This window comes from Mastigoproctus giganteus, chromosome 1, assembly GCF_048544385.1.
Source record: "Mastigoproctus giganteus isolate SK-2022 chromosome 1, ASM4854438v1, whole genome shotgun sequence".
Taxonomy (NCBI): Eukaryota; Metazoa; Arthropoda; class Arachnida; order Uropygi; family Thelyphonidae; genus Mastigoproctus; species Mastigoproctus giganteus.
Window position 1 is genome coordinate 179404520 of NC_143575.1, and position 15952 is coordinate 179420471.

At 32.0% G+C, this 15952-nt stretch overlaps 1 protein-coding gene across 5 annotated transcripts in view; it reads right to left on the bottom strand.

The window, feature by feature from the left end:
- Positions 1-12523: 12523 nt before the first annotated feature.
- LOC150091330 (four and a half LIM domains protein 2-like) overlaps positions 12524-15952 on the bottom strand; it is a 437588-nt gene continuing 434159 nt past the window's right edge. For all 5 annotated transcript variants that reach the window (XM_090375177.1, XM_090375185.1, XM_090375193.1 and 2 more), the window contains 2 exons: positions 15235-15421; positions 12524-12850 (listed from right to left, as the gene is read on the bottom strand). In XM_090375177.1, the coding sequence (XP_090231303.1) occupies positions 12693-12850; positions 15235-15421 (345 nt within the window). In that variant the 3' untranslated portion in view covers positions 12524-12692. The remainder of the gene's footprint in view (positions 12851-15234; positions 15422-15952) is intronic.

The window sequence follows — 15952 nt, forward strand, 5'->3', positions numbered from 1 at the left end:
CAGAATTCCTTTGAAGTTCGTCGACGGCTGTTAGTGAAATCTCTATTCAAGTGGATGATATATATAATACTCACTTTACATTAGTACAGAATACAAGAGATTACACCTTAGAGTAGAAGGAATAAATAGTTTTCTCTGTACCTATACTAAGGTTTAACTGGAAGAGTTAATAGCAGATTTGGATATAGTGCAGTTTTGTTTTTGGTGCTGTGTTCTGTAATAGAAATGCAAAAGTAGCAGTCTCGTCTGGTCTTAATAATAACACTATGATGATGATAAAAAAAAAACCTCGTATTAGGGCCAACCGAGTATCAGCTCATCTGTCCATTGTAATATGTCCATAAATTGCTCGTTGTCTCTGGTCGATGTTTGTTTGTTTTTCTGGACAAAAAAACAGTTTCCGCGGGGGGGGGAGGGAGGAAGACCTGCTATCCACACCATAGACCGACTAAATCAGACAAAGTGAAAAAAAAAGCTCGGAAAATTTCCTTTTTCACTGATGGGAGTCGAAACCGGCTTTTTCCACACGATGTGAGGAGGACGGTGATTATAACTACTGTGTTATCTAGTAATTAAAGTATTGCAGGTGGTTAACAAAACACCTACATTACTTCTTTAATTACTAGGCAATACAGCACGTAAATTCTGCCTGTGGTCTCTGGGTTCACGCCCCATCCCTGGTGCATCAATTGGATGCTTTGTGGCAAATATCATAGTGCCGTCTTTTTAAACCTCTGACATGTAGGAAAAAAATGCAGTGGCTTTTGGTAATTCAACCATACAGGGAATAAAACTGTGCTTATAGTTTACAGTCACCATAAATGTACACCAGTATAATTTTAGAAATGTGTATTGGATTTCGTATTGTTAAACCGTTTGTGTTATCTAAATTTTTATGGGCTATCATTAAAGTTTACGATTTATATAAAATGCCGCAAAACTTTGAAGGCAGTATAAAGTATGCTGCCTTTTTGGTATAAATATAAAAGAAATATATTTGAAATGATTATTGAAATTACCTGCCCGAAGTAAAGTATTTTTGCAGTATAAATAAAATAAGATCAGGCAATATTAGAACTACAGTTCATCTAGTAATGTGTTATAACAGCAAATTGATAACGATATGGTGTAAATATCTAGCAATAGTATAACGCCGAGTTTAATATTTTAGCATTCAAATTTGTCTTTCTTAGCCCAAGACTATCTTCAAAGTCCTGGCTGCCAGATGCATATATGAATGAAAATAAGACCATTTATAATCTATTTAAAATAATACTTCGGTATTCTTATATGAATTCGAAACTGTATGAGCCAGTATCTAATAAACATAAAGTAAAAACTGTTTTTTCTCACTGCTGTCATCTTACTCGACACAGCCTTCATGTGATTAGCTTGATAGCTCAATTTCATCTTTCTGCTTATCGAGAAACGGGGTCAGGGGGGTCACTGATCGAGATTTCATTAATATTTTCCAATATCAACCAAACAAAGCAAATCATATTTTCGAAAAAAGAAAGTCCTAAGTAAGCATAATAACACCTTATGTGGCACACACAAGATGAATTGTAGTATTTTATAATCTAATTAATTAAAAAATATTTTAAATTAAAGTTATCTTTAGCAAAAAAGACAGGTTACACGTTTAATGCTGTCCTAAATATTGTTTTCTTCTAAATAAATAAAATAAACTTGTTTATTTTCAAGACAGCGGAAGCCAGTAGAGTTTGCATATTCATTGTAACTGCATGCATATTGAATTATTTAGGACATTTTTCGTGGCAGCATACGTGCCCGAACCGACAATCTCCTTACTTGTGGCCATACACAATAATTGGACCACAGCGCCTGACCCCAAAGGTGTTTTTTTTTTTTTTTTTTTTTTTTTGTTTAGAATCTGTTTGTATAGTTAAAAGGTTTTATCGCTTCGATTCATTCTAAGAGAAAGAAAGAAAAAGAGTATAGATTTCATTACGTTTAAAATATTCTACTGTATTCCACCAAGTCCAGAATCTCTATGTGTGGCCTTGTTTTAATTTTCCACGTTTAGCTTTAATCCACTTTCTCATTTATTTTACTTTTAATTTTATTATTTTCTTTTATTTGTGTTAATATTTCAACAATATACTATACATAATTTGTAAAACCTCTAGCCATGGCAATGGGTTATTGCAATAAGTTATTTTGCGCTCAAGGTCTTGTATATATCCGAGGTAACAGAAATACAGATAGAAAGTCTTATCCATTAATGTTATTATATTATGGATAACCACGTAGCGTCCTTCCCTAATTATATTTAGTCTTTTATCCATTACACAGCTTGTTCAACTGAAAGAAAACAATGACACACGGCATGGTTATGTTCTGAATCGGACTACTTAATATTAAACAAATAGTTATTATAAATAAAAGCTTTAATCATTTTTAAGCACTTTAAATTAGAGCACGATTATAACATACAGTCATCTATGTCATGTACATTTGCATCTATTTTCTATCTATGCAGGCGGACGTAACCAAATGGTCAACAAAGAGTGCATTAATTCACACACTTTTGAGTGGTTTATGGTTCAAGCTCCCGTGACTGCTAAATATGGTTAGTGATATAGTCATTATCAAAATATTTAATTGTAAATTTCTCCGATCTAGTTGTTGTGCCGGCGTATTTTAAACAAGAACATATTAATAAGAAATTTTAAGAACAATGGGTGTGAATCACTAGTGCCTGGATGACGCACTCGACTACTGCCAGAAAATTGGCAAAATACGGGTTTACCTTATGGATTCTCTGCTGATCGTGTGAGAAGTACTCGAAAATGTCTTGTGGTCGGCAGTTTTTATTTATTTATTTTTTTTTAATATATTATGGTTATAAAATATTTGTTCGCTTTCAAACGAATTTAAAATTTCAATACTTGCAGTATAATGACCACATATCTAAAAATCACTTAAAATAATTTCAGACGGCTCGTTTCCGAAAATTTTTTTGAAAAAAAAAAATTGTTTAGCGTTTTGGGTTATATATTCGCGATAACTTCAAAAGGTGGTGCGTACTTCGAAGAATTTAAAAAAAAAAAAAAAAAACGCTTCGCGTATATGTACCTTGAACTCGCATAACTTGAGATTGCCTGTTTTGTGAAACAGATGCTGATGGTTCAGCTCAGAGTTGTATTATCATGCTTCCTCGAACACATTTTTGTTTACACAATTGTTTCACTTTTCCTTAGTTATTTATAACACACGTGACATGAGAGTGAACTCCCGTTGTAGTGATTTCGAAGGGACCGACCCCAAAGAGCACCATAAGCCGAACTCCCTCCGCTTTACCGGATTGATCATGGAACCAGAAGAAAATAGCCATACCATTATAACTCTTTGTAAGCGGGAGTGTTATTTCGGGAGGTTACTGTATACCATTATTATATAAGCATAGTATATAATAATAAACGGATTGTTAACTGTACATAAAACTTTCGGTTTTGTGGGAAACTATTGGAACGGCCTAACAATCATACAATGTAGGTTAAACTTGTATTAAGAGCATTTATTAGGTTGCAGTAGTAGTGTTGATGAAAAATAGAACGAATATAAGCTAGGAACACATAACCAAGCAAGTTAAATTCAGGCATTTTATTGTAAACTGTAATTAGACATCTGCACTGATATATCTTTATCAGTTAAGGTCATTTTATAATAAATGAGACATAACTGTTACATACATACACACAAAAAAAAAACAAAACTATTTTCATTTGCTTTCTTTGGTTAAAAAAAAGTAGATTAAACAGAAAAGTGTTATGATCATTAATTTACACAAGCAACATTTTTTTTTATGAATACTGTTAGTTGATTAAAATCCGTTAACAAGACTGATAAAGTTTTCTGGAACTTCTGAAGTCTGACAATGGATGGAGGAACTGGGATTTTTTATATAATTATTTTCCTGGCCTACAGGAATTACTTTTCCTTCAAGTGAAGGGTAACTGAAAATTTAAAAAATACCTGTATCAAATTTTCAAAAGCTCTTTAGCGAAATAAAATAAAGCAGCAAACATTAAAAAAGGTGTGTTCAGCTTGTAAATACATAAGTTTGCTGACAATGCTTTATTCATTTGGTCTATAAGAATAATTTTTTTTTGTTCTGATGCATTTTAAAACTTTACAAGGTACAAATTACAGGTGCCAATTTTTCATTCACCTGTTTAATATAAGAAATAAAGCGAAAGTAATAAAATTATAGAAAAATATAAATGGAAGTAATATGCTACTTATAAGGCACACTGGAAATTGTGTTTAATCAGTTATTGTGGTCCCAGGTTTTCGGTTATATTTATGTTATAAAAAGAGCGACACGAAACACTAACAGAGAACTTTCTAGCGTTTTATAATAACAGAGATGTAAGGCATTTGTATATGAATATTTGCAGAAATCTAAAGTTTATGAAAATTTATAAAACAGACATACTTGTATTTGCTTGATTGAAAATATATACGAATAGAATACTGTATCTCATGAAGTGACATAATTTGAAGTCTTGGATGGATGACTGAAGTTTAGAAGTAGGGGAATAGTCCAACTTTATTTTAAAATAATCTTACAGGGCAGAGCTATTCAATTAGTGTGTTGAGTGCTCCCCATTGCGAATTTAAAGAACCACTGCGATTATTAAGAAGTATATTTTTTCCTAGGTATTATATAATACATGTATTTATACACTAGTTTAACATATGGGGAAAAAACTTAATGTAGAAATGAATTCAGTTATATTTTTAAAAAGCCCATAAAAATGAAGAAATTAATTTATTAATACAGAATACTTTTCCTGGCCGTCCGCGGGCCAGTGGAAAGAGTCTCGCGGGCCACTCGCTGATTGAATGGAGCTGTTTTGGGGACTGTAAAGCAGTCAATACAGTATATAAAAAGCGGATAAATTTTCGAAAGTTTTTAATACTGAAAAACTGTACTTCTTAGCGGAATTATATTCTCACGAATACGTGGAATTAAGCGTACCATTTTTGGTGCCATTGTATTGATTTTATTTATCTATCCATAAAGCAGTTATGAACCAAAGTAAGGACACAGTGGGAAGGCATTAAGATTATGATTGACATTGAGATGTCTAGTTTATAAGGCAGCAGATCTATAATTTATATAAATACTTGCACATATGCACACATAGTAAACAATAACCCTTATATAAATATGCTCAGATTCTCAACACGTTTATTCATTTAATTTCTTGGGAGGAAAAATTAATCTTCGATTTCAAAGAACTTTAGTCTGTTATAGATTTGTACCTGTTTGAGGAAAGTAAAGATTTTGTCCACGTGTGGCGTATTAAACTCTAAAAACCTGTAAGATGATAGAACCTTGTAATTACAGCATTACAAGGAGACATAGGAATTCCAGTGGAGTTATTGTTTCAGGTAAACCTTTCACTTGGTTAAAACTCATGGGAATAATGATCAGCTTGAAAAAAAAAAAGCTCTTCAGAGTAATATCAATGTCGAGTTGATATTAGTTCAGAAAGAGAAATTCTAAGGAGCAGATTAGAATTAAGGGACTGAGTGAATAATTATGTAATACCAAAACTGTAATATTAGATATGACGGATGTTTCAAGTCTGAAATAATTAAGAAATTATTTCATAGTAATAATTTCTTACTATATAAAGGAGATATGGTTTCAATATGTTAAGAAGCTTGTTCTGAACGTTAAGATCTTCTCAAGTAGCCAAATAATACAGGGACTCATTAATAAATTAGTACCCAGTTCCTCCATATACATATCTAGAAGAACAAGAAAGTATTAATTAATAACACAAAAGCTACATTCACAATTTATGCAAAAATATTGTTTAAAGTGTCATTAGAACATAAATTAAGGCTAGGTAGAAGTCATGCAAAAAATATAAAATTATATTTGAAACTTTCACAAATATGTAGTTGTGCATATATATATATATATATATATATATATATATATATATATATATATATATATATATATATACATACACACACACACACACACACACATTAATATGCATATTACTACTTTCATGCGAGAAAACACTTTGCCAGAAGGGCCAACGTTATGTCGTTCTCTTGTTAAGAAAATAACTCTTCAAAATATAAATTATGCTTGCTGTTCGCATCCGTTAATTAGTAATTTTATTTAGTGTAGCAAAATATCTAATAGGAAATATTTTAAGACAATTTAGTATGAATAAAACTTTCTTTTATGGAAGATAATTAAGGTCTTTCAGCTATGAATGACATGTGATGTATGAACACTATATACATAAAATGAAAAGAAAATGTATTTGCATCTCAAAAACGAACAAGTGCTGTTGCAGCATTTTGTCAGCGTTTTACAGTTATGTGACGACAATAACAAGTAATAATTTCATTTCTTAATGACTAGTAATAAAATAAAACCATATGATTATATGCGTTTTAATGCTGCTCTCACTTCAGTCAGTTTCATATTAACCGTTCACGACGCTTGTTATAAAGTTTCTCTTCAGACTAGGTTACGTCATCGGATCACTGTTCACCTTAATTGAAGTTGCATTCCTATTTATTCCCAGACAAGGACAATGTCACTATATCACATGTTAAAAATTAGCTTGGTTACATTTTGCATAATAAGCGCATTGTTTCAAAAGGCTATAAATGGAACTTTATAAAAATAGCTGCAATACAAAAGATGCTGATAAAATTTATTTTTAATGTTTATTACACTTAATTTCCGAATAAATGCCACTTGGTAATTTTAAAATTTACTGCATGTTATCGGCATTAAAATAAGAATACCAATTAGACTTTTTATGCTATAATTTAAGCAAGCAATATACTGTATACAGTATTCTTTAATTTGACGTTTTGAAAACCAAGACGTCTTTTTATTCGACTGGAGTTGCTAATTCAGATATTTAACAAAGAGACTTGGAGACAACATGTGATAAAAAGTAGTAATAGTGCTGCAAGAAATTTGATTTTTATATTAAGGAATATTTTTTAAATTAAAATTGTAAATTAAACAAAATCAATTAATTTTTTCTAAATAAATGAAAAATTCCATCTTTTATTCAAAACCTTGGATTGATATATTATATAGTTATTTAAAATGTAAAATGAAATTATACATTTCATTTAAAATTTTTACATTTTAATGTCTGCATATTTATTTATTCGTAAAGTATTATTTCGAAATTTTGGTCTTAAATAAATGATCAAAGCTGGATAATAATTGAAAAATATTTTCTATAGGTGGTGTTTCGAAAGACAGAGGTGTGTTGTAACATACAGTTTAATAATGAGGATTAAAGTTTGCAGGCACTCAAATATACGGCATATGGCAGTCATCAGATGCCATAAAAGGTAATTATTTACAATAAGCCACAGCACAACCCTCTAGCTAGAGGGGTGTATTCAGTTACTCCAGGAGTAACTAATTCATAATAAATTTGTAATAATAAAAAAATAGAAAAAAAAATAATAATTAGGAACCCAACTTCTCCGCAGGCTGAATGCACTTCGCCGCCTAAGCATATTGCTGAATGGCCGTGTGGGGGGCGCAGCGACACGAAATTTGTACGCATTTATCGGGAAATATATATCTGCTCAGTTAAAAAAACTCAACCCGCTGTTCGCGTAGTGAGTTCGGTTTCCTAGTAGTAATTAATAGTAATAATAATAACTACGTTTCACCAACACAACTTGTAAATTCGGCAAATTTCGCTAAAACTTACAAAAACAGATATTTGGACAGATTCAAAAGATGAAACAAAAAATTAAAAATAAAATAAAGAATGATGTGCTTCACCAACCAATAAAATATATTAAAACATTGCGCTGGTTTTCCATCTCATGATTTGAAGAAAGCAAACAAAGCAAAGCCTTGTTTGCTTTCTCTTTGAATTTACCAGTTATTAAAGTGATTTCTTAGTGTACTACCCAATACACACACACACACATATATATATATATATATATATATATATATATATATATATGGAAATAACATATTCTTGCTGAGATGCAGTAACTTATTTAAATCAAAAAGGAGTCACAGTCTACCTCTTTGGGTAGATATAAGAATTTAGGAGATATTCAAAAAAATATATAGAGTAAGTCTTACTCAGTAAGATTTCTAGAATAGAAAAGAAAAGAATGATATCTTTTTTGTTATATGCAGGTTCCATTTTATGTTTTGTTACAAAATTCATATATTTATTTTTATATAAGTTCACAAAGAATTGTAATAAATTGGACGATTTAATTTTTAAAGAGATATAAACTTCCGCACATTTATTAATCAAAACGAGCCTTTGATATCCTTTAAAGTTGGGATGTTCGTAATGATGAGTAGGGTTTACCGAAGAAAACTCAGAAGGAAATTAAGCCGATAACAGAAATTTATTTTTGCGCCTTTCCTTCATTGTTAATTAAAAAACTATTTAGATTTTACTATGAAATTTTAAATATATTACTTTGGGGTAATGAAAAGTTATTAATAAAACTAAAGTATGGAGTCACAGACAAAAAAAAAAAAAAATCGTCGACAGGAGTATCATTAAGATTGCTCATATTATGTGGTACACATCGGGTTGCATTAGTTAATAACTAATTAAATTTCCCTTTAAAATATTGCGGGAATAAATACGAATATTTCAGATATTCTCACAGCACAAACATTTTTCCAAAAACAAAACTCAGGAATACAATATTTCTTTATATAAGATTATACTGTTGTATTCATCTGGTTTTTATGTAAATGTTTTGTGAAAATATGCATTTATTGAAAAAAAAAGTTGGTATAGATTTATAAAATGTAATTAAATAAAGTCAGAACGAGGGCAGTCATTCAGTATCAAAATGTAAGAGGTAATATTTTTCCAGTGAGGTTTCAGATTGCTCACAATGAAATTTTTTGTGATACCACCTGAGATACTGTTTGGATTACCATTTTAGCTTATTTCATTATTTTTATCGAATTTCAAGTAATTGAACAATATCTCTCTCTCTCTCTCTCTCTCGACAGCATCAGATAACTGTCAGAATTGTTCAGTGCTTCTATTCTTCAATCTCACCAGAAACTGGAACATGACTTCAACAGCATGTTCAAGCCAAGTTTAATTTTTAACAACTTCATCGTAGGCAACAAATAAAATATAATAAAAACTAATAATGTTGAATGACATGCGAACATTAGCGGGGCAAAATAGTCAGAATATTTGAGCTCACATTTGACTCCAGTATTATAGACATTCCACTAACGTACTTCTAGTGCAAAAGTGCTAGATGTACTTTAGTATCATACAACTTTAGCCTGAAGCTTATTAGCTATTTGAGATATTTTACTTAAAAAAGTAAAATATTATGCTCATAGAACATATGGGTAATGCTACAAGCATTTATCTTTCTTAAAATTTGCTTGGATAATTTAGGTTTAGATAATTGACAACCTGTGGGTTTTTTTTTTTTTTTTTTTTATTATTATTCCCTATTTGTGATTGTCGTTTGCCAGAAGCATTTTAGGCAGTAATTCTGTGAGAATTATTCTTTGTCTTAAATACCAAAAAGTTTTGCGATATAACCCAGTGTGCAACTAATCATTATAGAACTGGAATCGCATGCGTAAAACTTTTACTTAATACTGTCAAGTTATTAGCAACTCGGTAACTGACGCACTGTTGGCAGTTTCGTGTGCATAAATTTGTATAAATTGCATGCTTTATTTATTTGCATGACACTGTTGATGACAAATGAATTTGTCGTTAGCTTTGCGGATGCATTAGTGCAGGCGTACATTTTGTGACTGGGTTATTTGAACATTATGGCGAATGCGCAGAAAGTGAAAATTCTTAATTCAAGAACTGAAAATCCGAATATAAATATTACACTATTTATTACGTTTAATATTTAGGTTGTATATAAAAATGTCACTTTTTGGATTTGTGAAAAAGATATGGGGAAAGGTATAATCTCGTTATAACCATAGTTTTAGAACAGGTATAATCTCGTTATAACCATAGTTTTACTTTTCAAATTTGATGCAACTGACAAAATATTTGACAGTTCGTATGCCCACCCCCATTTGTCCATTGTAGTATCATTTCTGGTATTTGTGATTTTTTTTTTTTGTACTTTTATAATGTTAATTTTTTGTCAGTGTATGAATTTTTAAAAGGCATTTTATTGAGGAACTAAATTTAGTTATGAAAATTTGACAATCATGAACTGTTACAAAAACAAGTAAATACAGCATACAACATAAAATTGAAAAAAAAAAAAAAAAAGAGAGAGACATGAACAATACCACAATGGACAAGACAGGTGATTATCCTGCTTCTATAGTTCATTGTTCACGAGTGTAGTTGCTTGTTGGAACAAACTCATCTGGTGTTGTGGAAGTGAGTAATTTGAAGAAATTTAAAGAACAATTAAACAAATTATTAGAGGAGATTGGGAGGTGGTTTTTTTTTTTTTTTTTTTTTGCCCTTCTGGATGATGGCAAATAATGCAAGGAAGCTTGCTTCCTTGCATTATTTGCCACTACTAATAAAAAAAAATGCAATTGTCGTTTACAATTAAGGGCTACGCCTAACACTTATTTTATGAATCGTGTGTTTACGTTGTGAGAGCACAACTACTTATATGCATCAAAGTACGTCAAAGTACAACGGTGTACTTTTTCAAATTGTGAAGAGAAATAATTGAGGACGCTAAACTATCAAATTATAAAGAGGCTTTCATAGGCAGAGGGGTCGTTTCAAAAGAGTTAACGCGTTCGAGTTAATTACAGAAGATAAGTACATGAAACTCTTCAACATAGAAAGAAAAGGAATTATTTATTTTATTTTTCGCTTATACGTTATCTACTGAAATGCATATAGGTTTGCGATTTATTCAGTTATTTTCAATCTTTCAGTAATAACAAAAATATTTATGACTCGATCTGTCCCATCGCATTTTAATTCTGCTCGTAAAAATGATTTTCTAGCGATATAAGTGATGACTGCACTTCATTTTTTCACGACCAGTAGTGGCAGATGATAGTTATCGTCAAATTAAATTAGAGTTAGCTGAATAATTCTGAGGGTGACAAAAGGTATACTTAAATTAACATTAAATTCCACAATATATAAACCCGAATATATTTCCCAAAGTTTTCACCAATTTCACTGTTTAGTACTACAGACCAAGATCAGATTTTTCGAAAAACAAATTTTCTAATGTTATTAGGGCAATCGACTGTACTGATGCAAGAATAAGTGCGTTGATAAAATTAGCAGCTCTCACTTCCCTTCCTTCTGATTTCAATTTATTGGGCTCTTTAGCGTAGTTCTTTCTATTTGTCAATATCATATTCAAATATTGATATAAATTCATGCATCAGGCGGGTAATGTAACACAATGAGTAGAGACACCTGAAGATAACGTACACAAATTCCAAACTAGCTCTCTTCTTTATGGATACGAAAAGATCGGAACTTGGGTGTTTTCAAGTCGCGGTGTCAAAAATCCCCGGCATCTCTGCGTCTAATTTAGTTTGTTATCAACTCAACAAATCGTTATCAACTGTGCGTTGTATTCGTTTGATCGTTAATTTCTAATATCATTTAAAACATTAAATGGGCATTTAGCTACTTATTATTTGCATTAATAAGCTTAATTTTAGTTGAGTAAATCATATCACTAAATTATATAGTAAACATAAGTCTTATTATAAGCAATTATAAATATTTAAAAAATGTTGATAATTATTTTTATGAGTAGAAACGTTAGCGAATTAAAATGTTAGCGAATTAAAAATTAACTTCCATGAACTAACTTGGAATCACTTCATAAATACTTCAGTGTATTTCAAGAAAATAATTAGAATCTTACAAAAAAATAATACCTTTGTTTCCAAATAAATTATTTTGGTAGTTTCTGATCTAATTCAACTGAAGTTATATTTAATTTAGGAAAATCTGTACAAGTGAACAACATATAACAAGGAATTTTTCCAACTTAAATTACTCCTAACTTCATCACCTGTAGCTGTTCCTTAGCCATAACTGAACTGAGATTCATAAAAATATTCAGAAATTAGTGATTAAATAATTTATAAATATTAATTAAATTGCTTTTTCATCGTGTTAATGGCCTTCTAGATTCTGCTGACCGTTGTATTTAAAAATAAGTTTTTGATAGAGGAATGGCGAAATTTAAGGCTTCTTTTGATAAACTTTTTTTATTTCAGGAATAAAATGATGCATATATTTTCTACCGTTCCTCTATTCAAATGCTGATATCAATGGATACTGTAATTAGTAAAAGCAATATTGCATTCATTGAGTATTCAGCTGAATTTTTCCAGCTTAATATTAGTAGTACAACATCATGCCTATTTTAAATAAAATAGGTATGATCCTATAAAGGAAAATGTTTCATGCAATTTTTGACTAAGGAATAACATTTAGTTTTCAGTTTTTTCACTGTAACGAATAGAATGAGAGCAGTTTACGCATCGTTTAAGAGGGTTTTTCGCACGTAGCAAAATTTTATTTCCATATAGCACCTTTGGAATTCAGATAATAAACAATGACCGCTCAGTTTATAACAAGTTGTAGAAAGCAGACTCTACTGTGGTTCTAAATACGCTGCCGTACCGGATGGATGTATCCACATTATGGCATTGATTACATTAGCTTCTGCTTGGCGCACTCTGGACATAAAATGTCGGCTCCATCAGTGATGAAACCTTTGCCCACAAGCGACGTCTGACACGATGCACAGATGAAGCAATCATTATGCCAGTTGCGGTCCTCGAAAGAGATAAATCGGGTGCCACCAATACCTGCAAATATATAAAATGATTTGATGTTAATAATTTTTCAGATCACAAATTTAATACTACACATTGAGATCAATATGATAGACAGTGTCTCAAACTCTTTCGTCCTGTGATCACATACGAAATACATTACAAGTGTACATACTCATACATACTGAAAAAAAATCCTAATTCATAATCAGTCCAATCAAAAAAAGTAATTCATGTATCTGATAAAGTTTTAGGAAAAAATTACTGCACAGGGATAATTTAATCGTACTTGTTCTGTGTGCCATTTTCAGTATTTCATATTTCAGTGGAATTATGATTTTCATTTTAAAGCTTGTAGCTGCTGAATGATTTCACGAAATTTAGGCTCAACTCAGAATTTGAGAAGTGCTGATCTAATGGCCTAATTTTTTAAAATTATTTTTTCAGTGCACTTTAGCATATAGTATGTATAAGTCACGAGCAGTGATCGAATTGAAACACTAACTGGAATGCCAATTTTTTTACATGAAAAAAGAAGACTAGATTAAACATTTTGTGTAAAAATGTTTATCCGACACATGCAAACATTATTTACCACTTTTCATTGGTTTGGATTTAGCATTCAGATTTCTATTAAGGTGTCATAAGGCTATCTTAATTTTTGAAAACTTTTCGGATTTAAGAACCATTCAGCTTAAATTTACAAATAATCTTATTAAATGGGAAGGCGATGTCGTGCGTTTGGTGGTCCGATTGGAACACTGGCAATGGGGATCACTGAACAGCTGCTATTGCTTGTGAAGGTCAGTAGTTTAGTAGTTTCCGTGGCATATCGAGGATCGCAAAACTCGACCGGCCTCAAAGGTGGGGGGGGGAGTGCTCCGTGTGGTTCTCTATTACTGTGTAAATTGAAATCAAAAGTTAATCTCATATTTTCCTGCACTGTGTATATGTCTAGCACGCGCGCAGCAGGGCCATGATTATTGGGTAGCCATATTTCTTTTGTTGTTTTCCACTTAGGTAAGTACAGATATGGTTTTAAGCTTTCTGTTAACTATTTTTGTTCCCCTGCTGTTGTGCCGCATTACATTAGTTTTATTTTCCATCACATGTTTTTGAAATCTGCAACATTACGATGTACTTAACCGCCTGGTACATATTTCCATATTCATATGCAGGTTATAATAACCTAAGCACATTATTTGGTATTACCTCAGTGGAAAAATGCCTAATCGGCAGGGGTTACCAAATATATCATTTGTGATTAAAGACCGCACAGTGCATTGCCCATTTAAGCGGAATTGGGTGCCGCTGCTGCTTGTCCCTCTTCCTTTTATGAGGAATAGCCTAATTCCTCTTTTCTGTGTCAGATCTAGAAGAATAAGCATGGCAGGTCATGGTATACAAATTCCAAGAGTATGACCACGTTCCGTAGGGGCAGTGCGGTAGTAAGCACTCAGATATCATCGACATGCACTAAGCCTGCAGTTTTGCAGCCCATCCACTGAATGAGATGACAAGTGCCAGTCCTGCTAGAGTTCACTCTTTCTGGAAGAGTACCACAGAAGTTACATTGAGCACCTAATGTAACATTTTCTTTACTGAAGTCAAAACTGTGGATAAAACCAACGGGATAGATAACCTTTAGCATTTTTTCCGTATCGTGTGGTATGCATTTCCACTGCACTCACATACAGTAGCCTTAGGATTGTTACATTTGAGAAAGCTGACATTGGTAACTAGGCATTTTTCACATAAATTTTATCTGTGTCCTGAAATAAGCCTCCGGAAAAGAATATATTCATTTAGGAAATGCATACATTATTAAAAATCGCCGAACTGACTGCTATTGCATTTGATCATTTTACAACTGCTCATTAGTGCACAATATACAAGACAGAACTCATACATAACTATTAATACTTGTTACTATTAGGATACAGTTAAAAACTGATGGCAGCGAAGACCTAAAGATAATATTAATATTCTTAATAATAATATTTGAAATTTACCATTTAACGGTAATTACACGTTATTATAATAGTGAATGTTGGTGTTTCCACCTTAATAAAGCTGCATGCATTAAATCAGTAGCGCGAAAATGTTTTCGCTACAAAAATTATAAAAAAAAAAAAAAGAGCATTTTTCTTAAAACTAATGGTATTTTTTTTAACCTTTTACACAGTCTCATCAAAGTCATTTCATAGTAATGATAATCGTAACGAACGAAATCTGTTTAACTTAAGGTTGTTAGGTAACTATGTATTTATAACCGCTTTTGAAATTCATGCTTTTCGAAATCATAAAATAATGATTTCAGTGGCCTGGCCTCGACAATTATTTTCATCTAAAGTAGTAATGATTAAAATGCTTCGCAAAATCGTACCATACAATTTAGGTAATAAGATGGTTTATACCTGTAATAGGTTTGCTGCACGAGGTGCATCTCTTAGCAAACAGCTCACCGAAACAGTCAGCACAGTAGGGTTTGTCATCACGGGACGTGAAGCGCTGGCCAGCCAGAGAAGTCCCGCAGTTGGAGCAGCAGAAACATTCACGATGCCATGGTTCATTACGGTAGGTGACGCCTCCGCTTGTGATGATCTGCAACAGAGATTTAAGAGTGTTGAGATCTAAACGGGTTGATGTAACATAAAAAAATCGTGTAAATGACTGCCATGTCAGTGCTTATTTTAATTGGTGGACTGCTCATTATCATACAACGTGAAGTAACTAATACTGATTATTGTTAGGTTTCACTGACTGTTAGAGAAATAAATAAATATTCATTTATTGCAAAAACAGCAAGCCCATTACAGCACATGGCTAGAGGAAGATAACTCAGTGATCAGCGAATTATGACCACCTACCTAATACCGTGTTGGGCCACTGTGTGCGAACGGTGTTAACAGCTGCTAATCGCCTAGGCTCTAGGCATCGACTTCACTAGACGTCTGAAGACGTCTGTAGGGATCTGCCTACAAGGTTTTCCACAGTGTCGGAACAGATAACAGTTCCGTGTCCATTAGGGCTTGCAAACCGGTTTTATAAACCGGTTAAATCCGGTTTTCATATTGAGTTGTTAAAACCGAAACCGAACTTCTAAAACCGGATTCGAATATAGTTTTTTGTCAC